We start from the raw sequence: 17,833 nt of genomic DNA on the forward strand, positions 1-17,833 counted from the left end.
AATATAACTATATTTTTTAGGGAGTCAAGATATAATTTGTCTTTATAAAATGCCTGAATGAGAAGAAGAGGTATGTAGTTCCTGTGGAGGAGGGAGGAAGAGGTAGGAGGAGGTTGGGGTTGGTCAACACCCCTACCCTAAGGTGGAGACGGGGTGTCACCTAATTTGGTAAGTGGGGCCCGCACACAACCGGTTGGGTGTCGTGCTTCATCATAGGGCTTTATCCTCGTCAGGCTGGCGCTGCAAAGCCTGACGGGCACCCTATGAGGGGCTCTTTGTGGGAGAACTTTTTTCCCAAGCGGTTAGGTGTGGTGCGGGTGTGGGGCATCATGGTGTAGATATGGACAAGGTGTGTGGTGAAATCGTGTGTGGAGGGATAAAATGAGGCACAGTGGTGCTCCAAAATGAATTGAATCTGCAATTCCACTGGTCCCAATTAAAAACATTGATGGTGTCACCGCTGATATAATGGTCAGAGGTGCCTTAACCCCTTGAGTGCCCATGACGAGCTGGACTCGTCATGGGCCGCGGTTGCGCTGTGCCCATGACGAGTCCAGCTCGTCATAGACCCCGCCCGCTAATGCAACGGCCGGCACAGGGCGGGGAAAGGGGCGGGCACTCAAGGGGTTAAAAGTGGGTGGTCAACATGTTTTTCGCCTAGTGTGTAAGAAATCATGTGGCGATTCGTCAGGACCAGAAACACTACACTAACTACACAGTGGATGGTTCAGTGATGCTCTCCAAGGTGAACCAAGCTCTCTGCTTCCTAACATTGAGGTACCTTTTTTAGGTCTCGGCTAGCGAAGGCTGCGCTTGCGCAGTCTCGCTCGCGAGATTTAATGACTTTGAGAAGAGGGGCTTGAACCCGCCCCTCTTCTCTCCTCTTCTCCATTGGCTGGCCTCTTGAATGCTGGCCAGCCATTGGAGAAGAGGCTTGTCACTCCGAACAGGCCCCGTCCTTTTCGGATTCGGGGGCGTGTTTTTTCGTTGCTTTTCGCCCGGGCGTGTTTTTCTCTCCTCCAGCCAATGGCAAGAGGAGAGAAAGAAAAACACGCCCCCGATTCCGAAAATAACACTGCGTTTCTCCGAGGCATTTCTGCTTCGCCTCGGAGAAAGGCGGTGGTGTCTCCGTAAACATTCGCAGCCTATTTTCTGGTGCGGTAGGTAAGCTGGCCCAGGGAGACGTGTATTACACTTATAGCCAGGTGAGTTCACTGCCAATGACGTCTGGGTGAGGTATCCATGGATCTCCACACTGGCCCCCAGTCAGGTGATTAGCACAGCGCTCTCAGCCCTTCTAAAGACGAATCAGCCCTGCGAGAAACCACCGGGCCTCTCCCCACGTCTCCACAGGGATCCCGGCAGTGATGGACACACAGGGCCCGAGGGAGAAGGAGCCGCACAGCCGGGCCGAGCGCCGCGCCAATGCCGCTCACAGAACCCAATCAGGCTGCCCACACGCACACTGCACCCCCCCGGGACATGAGGGACTGGAAGGCCCTCTCCCCGACTCAGTCCCCCTGCGGAGCGGTAACTGTTAGATCGAGGCGCACACTGCTCACGCAACACTCGCAGCCTGATTTGAAGTGTGCCTATGGGGGGTGGGAAGGGCAGCCCAGCAGCTATGCAGCAGACGACAACGGCATCGGAACACCGACCGGCGGCCCCCGCTCACCTCCTATCTCAGCTGCACCACTCCACCACAGCGACTCCAGCAGGGCCTCGGGACGCGACTCTCAGAGCTCATAGGCTCCACACCCAATACTGAAGCTCAAATGTCCTGGATTCAAATGCTCATTCCTGAAATCAGCCTCTATTCTGAGTACCAGGGAAATGCCTTTTCCACTCTCTGGAGCAGAGCAGGCCTGAAGGGAAAATCTAACTCTTTCCTTCGATTCACAAACCTCCTCTGCTCACTTCCCCCACAGGAGCACTTCTCTCCACAGCCTCATCCCCATTAATTGTTACATCAGCAACAATAAATAATTGTATTTTTTCTTTCCATAAACACGAACAATAAACCAGCTCTCTAAATGAAGACAAATGTTTTCTATTTTCTTCCACCAGCTCGCGCTAGCTGTAATCCCCCCTCAAACTCAGATGGAACAGGAAAACCAGGCTTTGGGGACATGCATTTTCTCAGCCTGCTCCTATAATTGCATTTTCTTCATCTGAAATGAAACGTGATTTCTATTGGGAAAAGAGATATGGCAAATTAAAAGGAGGAAGAAAAAAGGCCCCAGTGGAAACACTGAGCGTGGGTAAAGATACTCAAAAGGACCGGGTTCCATTTCTGAATCCGCCCAGGATGGTGGATGAATGATACTTCCACCCGTACCCAGGGCATCATCTGTGCTCGTCGTAGTGGGCACCGGCGCCCATTTTTGGGGACCGGAATTTATCTTTCATCAATACCCTTTGGCCCAGAGTTTAAAACATGTAAAGAAACAGCATTGTTATTTACAATGTCAATAGCTTAATCAGTGTGTGTGTGTGTGTAGGTGGCTCTGTGTGGGTGACTCTGTGTGGGTGGGTGGCTTTGTGTGTGTGGCTCTGTGTGTGTGGGTGGCTGTGTGTGTGGGTGGCTCTGTGTGTGTGTGGGTGGCTCTGTGTGTGTGGGTGGCTCTGTGTGTGTGGGTGGCTCTGTGTGTGTGGGTGGCTCTGTGTGTGGGTGCAAATGCAATAGGTCTCGCATTTGAGAGTGATTAAGCTATTGACATTGTAAATAACAATGCCGTTTCTTTAAATGTTTTAAAAACAAAAACATAAACAAAAATAATGTCATGAGCAATGCCAATAGCTCTAACTTTACCAATGCCGAGACCATTGCATTGTAAATGCTTGTATTATATATAGAATGGACCAACCCGATTTGGGTTATGGCCAGGCTCCATCGAGTGACAGACAGAGAATGTACATTACAAAAGTTAACGTCGGTTCATCCAGGAACCCGTGCCAGGAACCTACCCCGCACTCCGCCTGCCTTTTCTAAAGCGCATTCAAGTTTGAAAGTGATATTTACATTTCCTCTGAAGTAAAGAAAATACGTAAAATATACACAGTAAAATGGTTTCATTGACAATAAAAATACAAATTGTTTTTGTGAGAAAGGATGTATGGATAACAAAAATTACCTTCATAACACAATCACTTCAATATTTTGGTAATTTTTAATCTCTCCTGTTTTTGACACAGTGGGTCACACTCCTTCTGAACTGTCCTACTCCTCTTGGTTTAGCAAATATGAGTCTTAATGGGTTCGCCTCATATTTACACTTGTATTTATTTATTTACTGTAAAATGGGATTCATAGCAAGTAGCCAATTAGGAGCGCTTGAATGGGAAGGCATGAAGATTGCAATTTCAAAAACAATAATTAAAGGATGAGGGAAGAAACTGAAGAAGTCCAGAGTAATTGCAATTATCCAGGCAGTTACTGAGGTGGATGCAGCCTTGCAAAGGATTAAAAAAGGTGTGCAACAGCCTTAAGAGGATTGCACGGGGCTAGACCCAGGCATCTAAACAGACAAGGAAGCCAAAGAGAGTTTGCAAGGGTGCAGGGCTGAGGAAAGGTTCTAACCATAAGAGCAGTGTTCAGACCTCTTCTGAGCTTTTGAAAGTCTTTTTCAGATCTTCCACATGTGGACCGGTTGTTCCGCAATGTGGAACCTTGCACAAGAAGTGCGCTGCTGTTACATAAGTTCCACCTTCAAAGCCCCAAGGCAGGAAGGTTGTAATTCAATGGCTTTAAACTCCTTCTAGGTTGGTAATGCTAAAATCTATTAGATATAAACCCTGATGTGTAGCAGTGCAGACTGAGTACAAGGAACTGAGATCCTTCTTTTACCAGAAGTCAGTATAGTAACTTGAGCATCTCCAAATTAGGATCAAGGCAACTCAAATTGGGTAGGAGCCAGGCAGGCTAATTTTAGGCACTCTGAAATTTGTTCAGATCCTCTTTTGGTAGTCTGGCGTAATTGACATTGCAACAGTACAGCTCAGAGAGATCACAGTGAGAACCAATGCAATAGTGTCAGTACAGGGATGATTCCATGCAACTGGTATATACGGGAAGAATGTATTTTTGCTACAAACGCTGGTGAGTGAGGAGAGGTCAATATTAAACAATAGCTGTAGGTTATGTGTCTTTTGTAAAAGTTGTGGTGGAGAGTTAGGGTAAAGGTGAAGCATCCACTGGGCCTCCAAGTAGGATCTCTGTTCTCTGTCTAGTGAGACAGAGCCAACTGTCCTTTGTCCAATGCTGGACAACTTCCAGATTGTTGGCAACTCTCTGAGAGTCTCTAGATTCTTGCTCTCATTTAAGTAGCATGTGTGTTTCATCTGTGTACAAGTGGCACCCTATTTGATATTCTTCAAAGATGTGGGTCACCGGGTTCATGCTGGTGTTGAACAGGATCAGTCAGATGGCCGATCCCTGAGGCAGCCCCACAGTCAATGCTCCTGTAGTCACTATTATGTTTGCAGTTGAGTCTTGAACTTGAATTCTTCTAAGATGAACCAGAAATCAGATGAAATATTTCTAGATAGACACTGAACCGTTTAGTGATCCCACTGAATTAAGACTGCTGCTGAAAATCTGGCAAGCACCAGAACAGTCATTAACAGAGACTCTGGAAAAGATTCAAACAGACTCAATGCCCAAGAGGTGCCATGGACAGGAGCTGTCAAAACACTCACTACATAAGGTAGGCGTGAAAAGTTGGTTTGAAAACCAGATACCCATTCCTCAGTGCATCAAACTGACGTTAGTGTGTCAACTATCCAAGAGCAATGGATAGGGAACAATTCCTCCCACTTAAATAAGCTGTGACACACAACTCCAAAGATGAGCAAAAGGGGCAGTATTTAGATACAGTTAAGGTGAAGATCAACATAAGTAACATTAACAGTGAGGTTAAACAAACACCTGCAAAGGGTAACCCAGACATGAGTGAAAAAAATCAAAACAACGATCTCAAAATTATATTTTCTAGGACCAGCAAAATAAAAGTGAAGATATATTGCATTTTATTTTCATCTGCGTTTGATAACAGAGCACTAAGGAGTCAAACGCCATAAAGTGTAATGACATATCAGTATATGTAAGTAGAAATAGGGGAATCTGAAAATCTGTTTAAAAGTGTGCATTACATAGGCTGATTTATAATAGAGGTATGTCCATTACTTGCAAAAGAATTGAAAAGGCATAATACTGCAAATTAACATAAACTATCAAAATAATTTGACCAAACACACAGATAAGCTTTGTGGAACCTCAGCTACACTATTTATGTACTATGTGCTTCCACTAATAGCTAACCTGTAAGTAGGCAAAGTTAGGGTCAAGAAAGACAAATTGATGGTCTTTAACAGACCACAAATGTACTTAGATGTAGTTCTTACTATTTGAGCTGCACTTTTCAATTTATTGGCTATGCCACTTTGATAGGTAATTAATTAGTTGATGAATGTTACAGTAATTTCAATTATCGCTGATATCCCGAGCAATTAGATCTGATTGACAAAGAAATATCGGTTTTTATACATGCTTTATATATGTGACTTGAGGAATGTTTTATCAAAATAAAACACTGAAAGCAAAGTAATTTCAGATAATGTAAAACAATAAGCATCTTTAGGCGACTGGATAAAGATAAACCTAGATTTTAAGCAGAAGTAAAAGTCAAATTATTCAGTGAAGAAGAAATTAAGATGGGAAAGATTTAAGTGACTGTGCTGTATTAGTTAAGCTTTTTGAACTAGAGTTCCCATGTTGCTTGAGAGTATCTGATGTATCTTCACTATCCTTGGACCAATCTAATATGTAATACATCACTCACCATTAACTTCTCCTTGGTGTCACTCAGATATTTAAAATTATTGCCGTTGTCACTTTATCTGGCTAGATAGATTTCAGGTTTTCTATCTTGCCAAGTCTGTTGGCCTGTCAGCACTCTCTCTCAGAGTGGGCTTACTATCTGGTGGCTTAATCAGATTACTGAGTAGGAGAGCAGGAGGTCTCATGCAAGCTAGGGGAGTAACCTGGGAGCAGTCTACGTTCTTCGCAACTTAAGATCTTACATAAACTCAACTAATTTTCGTTACGGCTACACCTTTCGGTGCTTTTCTCCCACAAAAATCCTCCATTCTCCTATTCACATTAGTTGCAGCTTCAATATACTAATCATGTTTCTTCCTACTTTAACACATTGGCTACACAGTTCACTGCTTTTTCAGTTTAATTTACTCTGCACAAACTACAGTTCTTTTGTTTGGAATGTTCCATAATTTAGTTTCAGTTTATTGGCCGTCTTATTAAGCTCATCGAATATTGCTTCCTCTCTGTGTGCCACATCCCATTTTCAACTTTCTTCTTTAATGCTTCAATAACTTTGGACTGCTTATCTCCTTTGTATGCGTTTTCCCCCTACTTATCAATCTTTAAAATTGTTTAAAATATTGCTTTTTACTTGGCACAAGTGAAGTTTTTCCAAATAACTTAGAATGCTGAATCAAAAAAGTTATCAAACATTCTTTAAAGTTTAAAGGTTGCCACACTTAGTTAACAGAGTATTGAATTGTTTGATATAACTGACCAAACGTTTAAAATAAAGTTAATAAGTAAATGGTTGTGTTAACAAGGTATAAGCATTGCTTATATTCTGCAATAAAGAGGCCTGATATTTAAAAATAATAAAAAACTGCTGTAAAACATTCGCCATAACTTTTGTTATTTGTAACTTTTAGAAACTGGGTCTTACAAAGCATGATCATAGGAAACCCATATAGAGAAGTAGCATTATTTTCAGTTTATCTCATAAAGGGCTCACAGGCTTCCATTTGTTAATGAGAATTCAAATTCCTGCTCTGTGTTTTAATATAAAGTATTAATCTTTTTCAATTGTATTTCGATTAACTTCATGATAATATGTTTGACAGTGCCTTGTAAATCGACAATATAGAACTACAATACAATTTTAACAATCACTCTCTGCTGTCCTCCTCTTCCCACTGATGACTCCTAGTATGCCACACCTCCACGGCCATGAGTATGCAACGAAGCACAACTGACATGCTGTGGCACAATGCCATGCATGTCAATTAAATTCTGAAAAGCTTTAAAGACTTTCTTTTTCAATTATAAATCTCTTCTTCAGGCACTGCCTCTTTTGACTCTTCCAAATTAAGTCTCCTTTTACTTATTTTTTGTAATTTAGACCTTGGTTTCTTCAGCATCTATTACAGTTTTGCACAAGACAAATAATATAAATTCTACATCTCAAAATACATTGTGCCAAGATCCTTCCTACTTAATAAAATAATATGAATATTTCTATAGCAGTTCAGTCACAAACTGCATTTAATCACTTACAGCTAAAATCCGTCTTTTTATGAATAGGAATGATCTTCAGGAGCCTATAGATTGCGTATGAATTGGCTCTACGCTTCACAAGACTGGAAGATTATTGCAGAACTTTGCATTTTATATTAAAAAGAATTGGCATCCCATATCTATTTTTGAGAACCATGAAGTGATTTCATATGCTTTTATCGGTTGATCTCGAAACTACTGTTGGGAGCCTGTTGTTTTTCATTAAAGCCTTTTTATAATGGTGACATTTGAGTTTCTTTATGACAAGTAGTCAATGAAGTTCATGTACAGTGACTGTGACAGACTTTTGTAAGGATCTTTGATGCAGCTTTTGCTGAGGCAGTTTCTTCAAGGAGATCAGATGTATAATGCCACAGTAAAAGCGGAGTAAATCATGAATGTTATTTTAAGTAGCATTAGATTCTTTTAAACAATTACAAATGATAACAATATTTTACAACTAGATGCACTTAAAATGTCAATTGGTAATGATGGTTCTAATGTGATTCTCTGTGTCTTACTTTAGAGATAGTGGAAATTATTTTAAAACACGGTCTATTAATCACCAAGGGCGAGATGTAGGAAGCCAAATAGCGATCGCAAATGCCGAAATTTGCAGAATTTAGGCCTTTGCGATCGCAATTTGGCTTTGAGTAATAGGTAAAATTAAACCTACTCGCAAAATAAGGAATCGCAAAAATTGCGATTCCCTATTTTGCAATTGCATTTAAAGAATCGCAAATTGCGATTCCTTAAATGCAATGTAAGTAGCACAACAGAAAGTGCACTTTAGCCATAAGGAATCGCTAATTACCACCAACTTCAAGTTGGTGGTAATTAGCGATTTCCTTTAAAAAAAGCACTTTTTTGATTTTTTAAAAGTGCCATGTGGCACACATTCATGCCCTTAGGGCATGTATGTGCGCCACATGTGCACACATGCACATTTCAGGGGTGCAACAGGGTGTCCTTTTGGAACCCTTGCACCCTTGAAAGAGCGCCCGCAATTTGCGATTCTCTATTGGCGAATCGCAAATTGTGAATGTCTTCCCATTCATTCCTATGGGCATCCTAGCCCATAGGAATGAATGGGTAGGTATTCCTTATTAGCGAATCTCAATTTGCGATTCGCTATTAAGGAATATTAAGGACTCGTTAATATTTTAGCGATTCCTACCAACATTCAATTTTGCGAGTCCTTAATAGCAAATCAGTAAAATTCGCTATAAAGGATTTGCAAAATTGATTTTACTTACATCTGGCCCCGAATGTATAAAGCCCAAAAATTTTAGTTTAATGTATTTGAATCCTTTGAACCCTTGGTGTCAGTTTTACCAGTTAAGTGTAGAAGAATTGTTAATCATACACATATTTATGAAATCCTACATATAAACATAAATAATTAAGTAGGTAAAGAATCAGGCATTTAGTTAAAACTCAAGTGTGAAACTCTGATCACTTTCTTTTGCTGCAGACTTTTCAAATTCCTACTATTAACAAGATGAGAATTTAGTTTTTTCATGAAGCTAGTGCTTCATGCGTCACCAAAAATGCTACTTTTGTTGTTCACTTTACATATCAATTAATCTATGGCATATGCAAGCACAATTTCTATTCTTCTACTAAGACGGAATTCCGGATGACATTCTCATAGTAATGATTCTCTTTGAAAAGAAATACCATAATTATGCAGTCTCTGCTTTTTAAACAAGTTACACTTTATTTGAACTTGTTGTATTTTTAGGGTCCAGCTGCAGTTATTTGAGAAGTAGAATATCCATGAGAACCAGCTGTACGTTTGGCTTGATGAAAGTAAACATTGATGATTTTTTTAAATTAAAAATGGAGCAAGGAGATCAGTATTCTCAATTATGATGTTTAATGGTTTGCAGGCTTTAGGTTGCAGGCTTGTAGTTCTGAATACTTCTTTCAAGTTGCTCTACATTTGAAGGTCTTACTTCAAAAACATGTTTTCCTCCTTTTCAAATATTTTTGTATCTTACTTCTACTGATTTTGGACTATATGCTCACTAATCTCTGTGATTTTCAAAATTAAATGGTCTTGTATAGTTCTGCAATAATTAATAGACTCCTTAATTTACAGTCTGAAAGTGACCAAGTCTTCCAGGGCTTTAGTACTTCAACCCTTTCTGAATTGTAGATCTAGCTTCCGTAACAACTGCAGCAAAATACTTTTGTAATTCCATTTATACATATCCATCATAGCTTTTAGCTTGGATTCAAGTATCTTAGATTTGATTTTCAGGTCTCCTATTTATCTTAATGAACTGGATTTAATTTCTTAAGTGCTGGAATGAACTGGTTGTAAAAGAGTGTAACTGTCTTCAGTGTTACTATTTTAATTAGAGCTAATTTAACTATGATCTATTTGATGTGATATGAAATTGATTGACTGATTCTTTTATTGTTTCACTCACGAGAATTCAGGTTTTCAAATTCTGATATCTGAATGAGTTTTTACCTAATTTTGTCCGGTACTTTAATTTAATTTCCGCAGATAGTATGACACACAGTCAGTAAAACCTATAGGTTTCTAAATTTGTAGCAGATGCCTTTTCAGCTAATGGTCAGTTTGGTACTTGTCCATGATTATGCACTACTTAAGTCACCAACTGAAAATAACTGAATGAATAAATGTGTACTGGGTGATAAATTCTGTTTCTTTCACTGCCCTGAGGAGAAAATCTTAAGTGATTGCGCACTTATTATAGTTATCGAACTAAGATGGTGACGTTAGGTAATTCCTGGAATAGCTTTTTTTCTCCATTTTCGGGAAATAAAATTATTGCTTGACTAACATTCTCAATTACACCAGGTAATTCTTGCACACTAAGGCTCAATTGTTTAGAAGGAAGTGACAGCAATAATTCGACATTTTGTTCAAGTTTTATTTAAAAAACAAAAAAAAACAAAACAACTATTCTTTCACTTATACTAAGCTCTCGATTTAATATGATTAACATACAACCTGACAATATCACGATATGTAAGAGCAGAGTGGGCATTTCTAAGCATGTCTGTAGCGGCAAAGATATAAAGATAAGATGTTTCTGAAAACTTGAAAATTATCTGTTGCAAGTGCCACTATGCATCTAGCATTTATCAGTGCAAGCAATAGTTTTCATGTAATGGTCAAATTTAACATTACCACTATGTGAGCAAGTTAGCCACATATTGTACTTGTCACGATCTAGCATTGCTGTATTATTATTTCTATCATATTTACAAAAAGTTTATTAGAGTCCTTAAGGGTCTGTTAGTTGACAAGAACTAGTAAGTGATAATTGGAATACTAGTTTTCTGAAACGCCAGCTGGAGAGCAATGCCCCTGCAATCTGTTTTTCTATCGTCTAAGAAATATTTTATGTTACAATAGATATTTATAGGTTCTTTTTTCTGGGGGTTCTAATGGTTTTTTAAACAAGCAATGTAGGGTACAGTATATCTATTGTCTTCTGAGGGCTCTGAAATGTAAACCATGCCCGCTTACTTTAAGAAAAGGGAGATCGCAGTTTATTGAAGGGTTGTCAAAGAATTACAGACAGTTGCTGCTGTGATCATGCTCAAAAAACCTATTCTGTGGCAAATGGAATATTTGATTAAACATTCTCTAGCATAGTCTGTCATTTTCGAATGCACCGCTGGCACAAAATATATAGCAAAGATCAGCCTTACACGTTTTTATTTTAACAACGTGTATTCCTAATAAGACAAAAACACATTTAAAAAACGAATACAAATTAAAACTTATTGGAAAGGGAACCCATTGTTCTCTTCTGCTTTCTTAAGACGGTGTGTACAGTGATTAGCAGCAAGTCACACAGAAATAGGCACAGAAATATACGCACAGAATGTTCATCATGGTCCAGAGACTGAGCAAGCACAGGACTGAAGGAAACTGGTGACAGGGCACCTGGCTTCTTCTTTACAGCGCGGATCTGCAGGAGAGCCCGGAATGCTGAAATTTGAAATGCAGTGTGATCACGTGACCAAAGAACTCAGCACATCTTTAGCATTATTCTTTCCATTTTCATTAAACAAAGTTTCACTTTTTGTAAAAAACATGAACATGACTGGTCTGAATGAGTGTTAAGTGTGGTTATCCATTGTATTTTTGCAAGATCTCATACATTAGCTAGACAAAATTTAGAATCTTACAACATGTTCTTTTTCAGAGACTTTTTGCCAGTAAAAGCATCAACTATGGATGAGCTAATTTAATATAATATTGACGATGAAAGCACAACCCCTGATGGAGATTCAAGCTACCTTTTTGGAACAGGAAGGCACGATGTAGGAGTCAACAAAGTGATTCTGGGGTGTATTCCAGGTGCATGCATGTACTTTCAGACCATATACTAGGCCTGCTAGTTTCAAGTGCTTCAGCATGCATTTCAACATAAGACACACCCACAAATGTTAATACCATGTGCAACAAAAAAAAAGAAACAAAAATAGGTAAAGCTATGTTACCTACCCTGTAATCATCGGTTTTGTGGCATGTAGTGCTCTAGATCCCCATTCTGTGCATAGTCCTGCCATATAGTGTTGGGCTCGGATGTGCGTATGGCATGAGTTCATTGTTAGATTGTTTCTCTGCAAGGAGGGTGAGGATATGAATGGAGCAAGCAGATACAGAATAAGCTGACAATTCAACAAATGAAGAGAGAAGGGCTTTTGTAAGAACAAATGGCTCCCAGGGAGGAGGGTGGGCGCATGTTAATCTACAGCACTACATTCCACGAACAGATGCCTAATGGGTGATTTATCCTTTCGCGGCATGTGTAGTTGTAGATACACATGCTGTTCATAAACTGTAAAGGAGCTCTCCCCTAAGAGGTGACTAGCCAGATGATGTTGCAGAGGACTGGAAGAGTGCAAGGAGTACAGCTTGGCCAACCTTAGCTTGTGGTTCTGAAAGAGAGACAAAGAGTTACTGTGTCTTACAGAAACATTTTGTACGGTCAATGTAATACACGAGGACCCTTTTGATATCTAATGTGTGAAGAGCCCACTCTGCCACTGACTCTGGATATGGGAACAACATTGGGAGTTCGATAGTTAGATTGAGGTGGAAAGAAGGGACTACCTTGGGGAGAAATTTGGGGTTTGTCCTAAGGACTACCCTATCTGCATAAACTTGGAAGAAGGGTGCTTGAAGGGTTAGAGCCTGAAATGTACTCACATGCTTGAGAGAGTTGATGGCCATTAGAAGGGTACCTTCCAGTAAAGGTACTGCAAAGGACATGAGTGAATGGTTCGAAAAGAGGGCCGCTAAGTCTGGTGAGAACTGTGTTGAGATTTCAAATAGGGCAAGTGGTACCCTCGGTGGAAGTACTCTTTTGAGTCTCTTCATGAAGGCCCCAACGACTAGGTCTCTGAAAAATTAAGATTGTTCTCTGTTCTGAAGGAAGGCAGCAACAGTGACCAAGTGAAGTCAAATAGAATCACAAGCAAGCCCTGACTTTTACAGGTGAAGCAGATAACAGACAATATCTTGGACAGCTGTCTTGAGAGGGCTGACGTGCCTGCGACTGCTGTAGTGCACAAACCTTTTCCATGTAGCTGCATAGTAGGGTCTTCTTGTAGGCCTGAGTGTTTCCCTGGGGATGGGTCATACATTCTGGAGGTAAGTTGAGGTAGCCAAATTCAAAGACCTCAGGACCAAATTGCAAAGTTCTGCTTGGGATTTGGGTGTCTGAACATGCCCTGGCTCTGCGCGAGAAGCTCTGGCCTGTTGGGCAGCTTCTTTGGAGGCACCAGGGAGAGGTCGAGGAGCGAGTTACACCAGGGCAGTCTGGCCCAGGTGGGTGCCACTAGGTTGAGAGTCAGGGATGTTTGCAGCAGCTTTCTAACACTGAACAGGAGAGGATGAGGTTGGTAAAATGTAGGTAAATATCCCAGACTAATTCATTCATAGTGCATTCCCCATGGATTGAGGTTGATGGTACCTGGAGGAGAAGCTTGGGCATTTTGTGTTTTTGGCAGTGTCAAAGAGGTCTATGTTGAGGCACGCCCCCCCAAAGCCGGAAGTATGGGACTAGGGTTCGCAGGTTGGCGTCCCACTCCTGGACTTGTTGTTACATCATGATGAGCAGGTCTGCAGGGTTGTTGTTCACTCACGGAAGATATTCTGCTAATAGATGGACTTTGTTATGGAGTGCCCACCACCAAATGCACTGAGCCAATGCAGATAACTGGTGCCTCCCTGCTTCTGCAGGTAGCACATGGCTGTGATGTCTGTGTGAATGAGAACTACCTTGTACTGAACAAGAGTGAGGAACTACTGGAGTTCTAGCTGGGTGGCCAACAATTCCAGGTAGGTGATGTGGAGACCCCAATGAATGGGGTGTCCAGATACCTTGAACATTTAAGTTTCTTAACTGCGCCCCCAAACCTGGTGAAGGAAGCTTCTGTTGTGATGGTCACCTGCAGGGTTTGGGTCGAGAAAGGGCCTGTCTTGGAACAGATTGGTGCTGTTCTACCACTCAGACACTAGATCCTCCCAGCGACCCTATGCTTGTGACTGTTGTGCAGCTAGGCACTCTTGCAATGGGCGCATGTGTAACATGGAATGGGGAACCATGGCAATACAGGAGGCCATCATGTCAAGGAAGCGCATGACCGTCCTTATCGTTAGTTAGCGATCTGGCTGAAAAAGAGGGATCAACTTTTGGAAATCTTGAACCTATGCTGGGCTAGGCTAGGCTTTCCTGGTGACTGAATTGAGAACTGCTCCTAAGAAGGGCTGCACCTGAAGGGGCTAGAGGTGGGACTTCCATATGTTGATTCTAAAGCCCAGATTGTGCGACAGGTTGATGCTAAATTGGGTTAAGCTCTTGATCAGCCAGTTATTCAAGTATGGGAAGACGTGCATTCCGTTTCTCCGGAGATGAACAGCGACCACGGGAAGACATTTTGTGAACATCCTGTGGATGGTGGTTACCCTGAATGGCAGCAGTTTGAGCTGTTAATGCTGACCAATTAGCACAAACCAGAGGTACCAGCGATGTGCAGGGAGGATCGGGATGTGGAAGTAGGCTTCCTTGAGGTCGAGGGTGGTCATGAGGTTGCCTTGCTACAGTAGCGGGGTGACATCCTGGAGTGTCACCATGTGGATTGCTCTGACAGGATGTACTCGTTGAGGGGGCCTGAGGTCTAGTATGGGTCTGAGGGACCCATCCTTTTTGGGAATGAGAAAGTACAAGGAGTACACTCCATTGCTGCAGTGGTGGAGTGACACTGGTTCTATGGCTCCCTTTGCAAATGAGTGCCTGTACTTCCTCTTGAAGGAGGCACTGGTTTTCCTGGGAGGGATTGTCTGAGGGGAGGGATGTTTGGTGGGGTTTATGTGAGTTTTAAGCAGTATCCCGATTGATGTTGGAAAGAAACCACCAGTTGAGGTGATCCCCAGCTAACAGGTGAAAAACCCCTGTAGTCTTTCCCCAACAGGTGTAGTGTGCTCAGGGAAGAGGGAGTCACTTTTTAGTGCTGGTGCATGACTTAGCCGCTGCACCTCTACCTCTGTTTCTAGAGCAACTGCCCTTGTAACTTCCCTGGAGTATCCCCATGATGGCGTCTGTTGGTGCTGTTGCCTCTGGTAAGAGGTAGATGCCTCAAGGGAGGTGGTCTTAGAGTCCCCTCTATAGTTGGACCTTTGACAGGACCCCATGGACAAGTCTTTTCGAGTGCACACATAACCTTTGCAATATCCAATTCCTTTAGGATTTTTTCCAGTATATAATCAACCTGCAGTGCAAAGAGGTGCTACTAATTGAAAGGCAAGTTGAGGAGATGCTGTTGTACCTGTGATTTAAAGTCAGAGAAATGCAGCCAGGCGTGGTGGCGAATCAGAACACTAGAGTTAATGCCTCACACTGCAGTGTCAGCTGAATCAAGGGAACAGAAGATGGTGGTGTTAGAAATGTGCTTCCCTTCGGAGACAAGCTTGTGTCCCCAATTTTTGAACTCATCTGGGAACTGCTTACAGGATCTTTAAAGGTTTCAGGTGTGGTTCATAGCATGCCTTTAAGCATTGGGAGATACTGCTGACCTTTGGATAGAAAAGTATCTCCATGAGGAAGTCCTCGTACTCCTGGTCCCTATGGAGCTTTACCTTGTGGAAGGTAGCGTTCCTGCTTATGATGTCATGATACGAGGTGCTATCATTGGGAGGAGTAAAAGTCAACATTTTAATTGAATAGTTACTTAAAACTATTGCGTAAGAGAAACAAAGCATTAAAAATCCTTACAAAGTGATAAAATATTGTGTGAGCAGACAAAAGTCCTATAAAATATATATTTTAAGTTCTTAGAATGTGTCTTGGTATAAAATTGCGTGGCCTCGGAGGAAAAGCCCATGATGGTAGCCCGCCCTCGCAGCAACTATTAATTCGACATTAAAATACGGTGAGACCGTGCGTAAAAAGTAAACCTTTGCTCGAATTTAAGAGATGTCTGCAGAGTGCTTTAAAAACAGCTTTTGAAAGGTTTTGGGCTGGAAACCCCTACCTCAGCAGACTCGCTATTTTTAGCCACCAGTGTCAGGAATTGTACTAGTTGGCAGTTCAGCTGCGGATCCTCTAGTGCAAAGCAGGCCAGCACGGCTTGTCTCCGAGTCTGAATCCCTCTTTGATTAAAATAAACTTTTAGGAGCTGCCTCCATTCCTTCGAGAGTTCCTTTCAAGTGCATAGGAGATGCAGCAGATCTTAAGTGGTCGTGCCACATAAGCGGCAAGCAGTTCCTGCACAGTCCCTTGCCAGTGCGGCAGGTGCTGAGCGCATGGTAGTAGTCCCAGTTAATATTTCAGGAATTGGTCTTTAATGGTTTGTGAAAAGCCTAGGCTGAAGAATTTTCCAGGTGCCAGTGTGCTATAAGTGCTCAATGTCATCCAGCCTTGTGCCCTCTTTTCTAATGTAGCTTTGTCTTCAACCAGCAATCGAGATCTTACTGATTTCCACACTAGCTTTTTGAATGCAGCCATGCCGATTGTTGATTCCCAGAGCTGTAGGATTTCTGTGTTGTGCAGGCATTCACTGAGGTATGTCATGGCTGGTGATAAGTCTTTCTGTTGCAGATCTAACCACAGGTAGTGATTGAGGGTTTCTGGTGAAGCCTTCCACATTATGTCCCAGATGATAATGAAGGCTCCTTGCCTTGCCAAGGTCTGCCTTTGTAGTGCAAACTCCAATCTTTGCTGGCAATTGTGATTTGGCTGGCTGCAGATAATTCTATACCCTCTAATAACAGTGCTAGCCAGGGTGTTTGCATCCCTGCCCCACTGTGGTTCGCTGTGGTAAGCTATCGTTGTAATAAGTTTGGCTGGTATTACTCGAACATCGGAAGGAGATGCCTTTGCAGTGTAGAGGTCTGGGTCTGTGTCTTCAAGTAGGTTGAGGTGTAATCGCCCCAGGGGTTATCTCCCAGCTCAGTGTCAAACGGTGCCTCGTATGGAAAAATTGGGAACCAATGGATTCCCTCACCCCATAGGAGAAGTGTGGGTATCTCTCTAGTGACTGTATTTGAGGAAGGAGTGGTGGTGGTGGCTGAGGTGGTGGAGATGGAGGAGGAGGTGGTACAGGGTGCTGAAGTAGTTCTGGGCTAGTGCTTCTGTCACTGTTTCCTCAACTTAGGCGGGGGAGAGGGCTCTTGAGCAAGGCTCCTCCTCAAAAGTCAGCTTTAATTTACGGGCAAGAAAGTCTTGCATCTTCGGAGGTGGCTTGTTTATAATGCCTGTCTGATGGTGGATGATGAGGGGGTCATTTGGCGTCTAGCTCCTTAGGGAGCAGGATGGGCTGCTCCTGATACTTCAAGCCCATTAACAACAGGGCTTTGGGCACTGAATGCTTCGATGCAAACAAGTTTCTGTATGTCATGCGCTAAATGGCTTTTTGGAGCCGAAGAAGACTTGGTAGCCGAGGGTGGTTTTGGCACTGACTTTCAAGGGGGTGTCGTCCCAATGGCCAGGTGTGGAGCAGCTGTTTCGGTGCTGCTGTGTGGCTGTCCTCTGATCTGATACCATTGTACGATGCTGGCCATGGCCAACAGGAAGTGGAGGACCACAAGCCTGAGTGTGCGCTTCAGGGCTCAATGTCCGTCTCTCTTTAGGGGGGTGCTCGGCCTGTCGAAGCAGGTGTGGAGATGGGGTGTGGTATTGTACTCACAATCTAAGTCTTTTGGGTGAGATGTAATTCATCTACTTCGGAGTCCAAGTGGGAGCCTGTTTCTGGACTGAAGCAAAGGGCCTGGTGGCCCAAAGTCTCTAACTTCACCTCGATGTCTTGATCCCGGAAGAGATCAGGGTTGTCGTCGTATCGACAGGTCGCCATGGTCCACTGAGCTACGAGGAGATTTTCATGGTAGTAAAGGTCTATTTTGGCTTGGAAGATAAGGCTGATGGTGCAGGATGCCTCGTCATGCTCCAGTAAAAGACGCATGTT

General features: G+C 42.4%; 1 protein-coding gene across 4 annotated transcripts in view; it reads right to left on the bottom strand.

The window, feature by feature from the left end:
- Window positions 1-17,833, bottom strand: part of MGRN1 (mahogunin ring finger 1) — a 308,688-nt gene that overhangs the window by 141,909 nt on the left and 148,946 nt on the right. For all 4 annotated transcript variants that reach the window (XM_085632139.1, XM_085632140.1, XM_085632141.1 and 1 more), the window contains exon 12: window positions 11,242-11,351. In XM_085632139.1, the coding sequence (XP_085488265.1) occupies window positions 11,242-11,351 (110 nt within the window). The remainder of the gene's footprint in view (window positions 1-11,241; window positions 11,352-17,833) is intronic.

Source organism: Triturus cristatus, chromosome 10 (assembly GCF_964204655.1).
Source record: "Triturus cristatus chromosome 10, aTriCri1.1, whole genome shotgun sequence".
Taxonomy (NCBI): domain Eukaryota; kingdom Metazoa; phylum Chordata; class Amphibia; order Caudata; family Salamandridae; genus Triturus; species Triturus cristatus.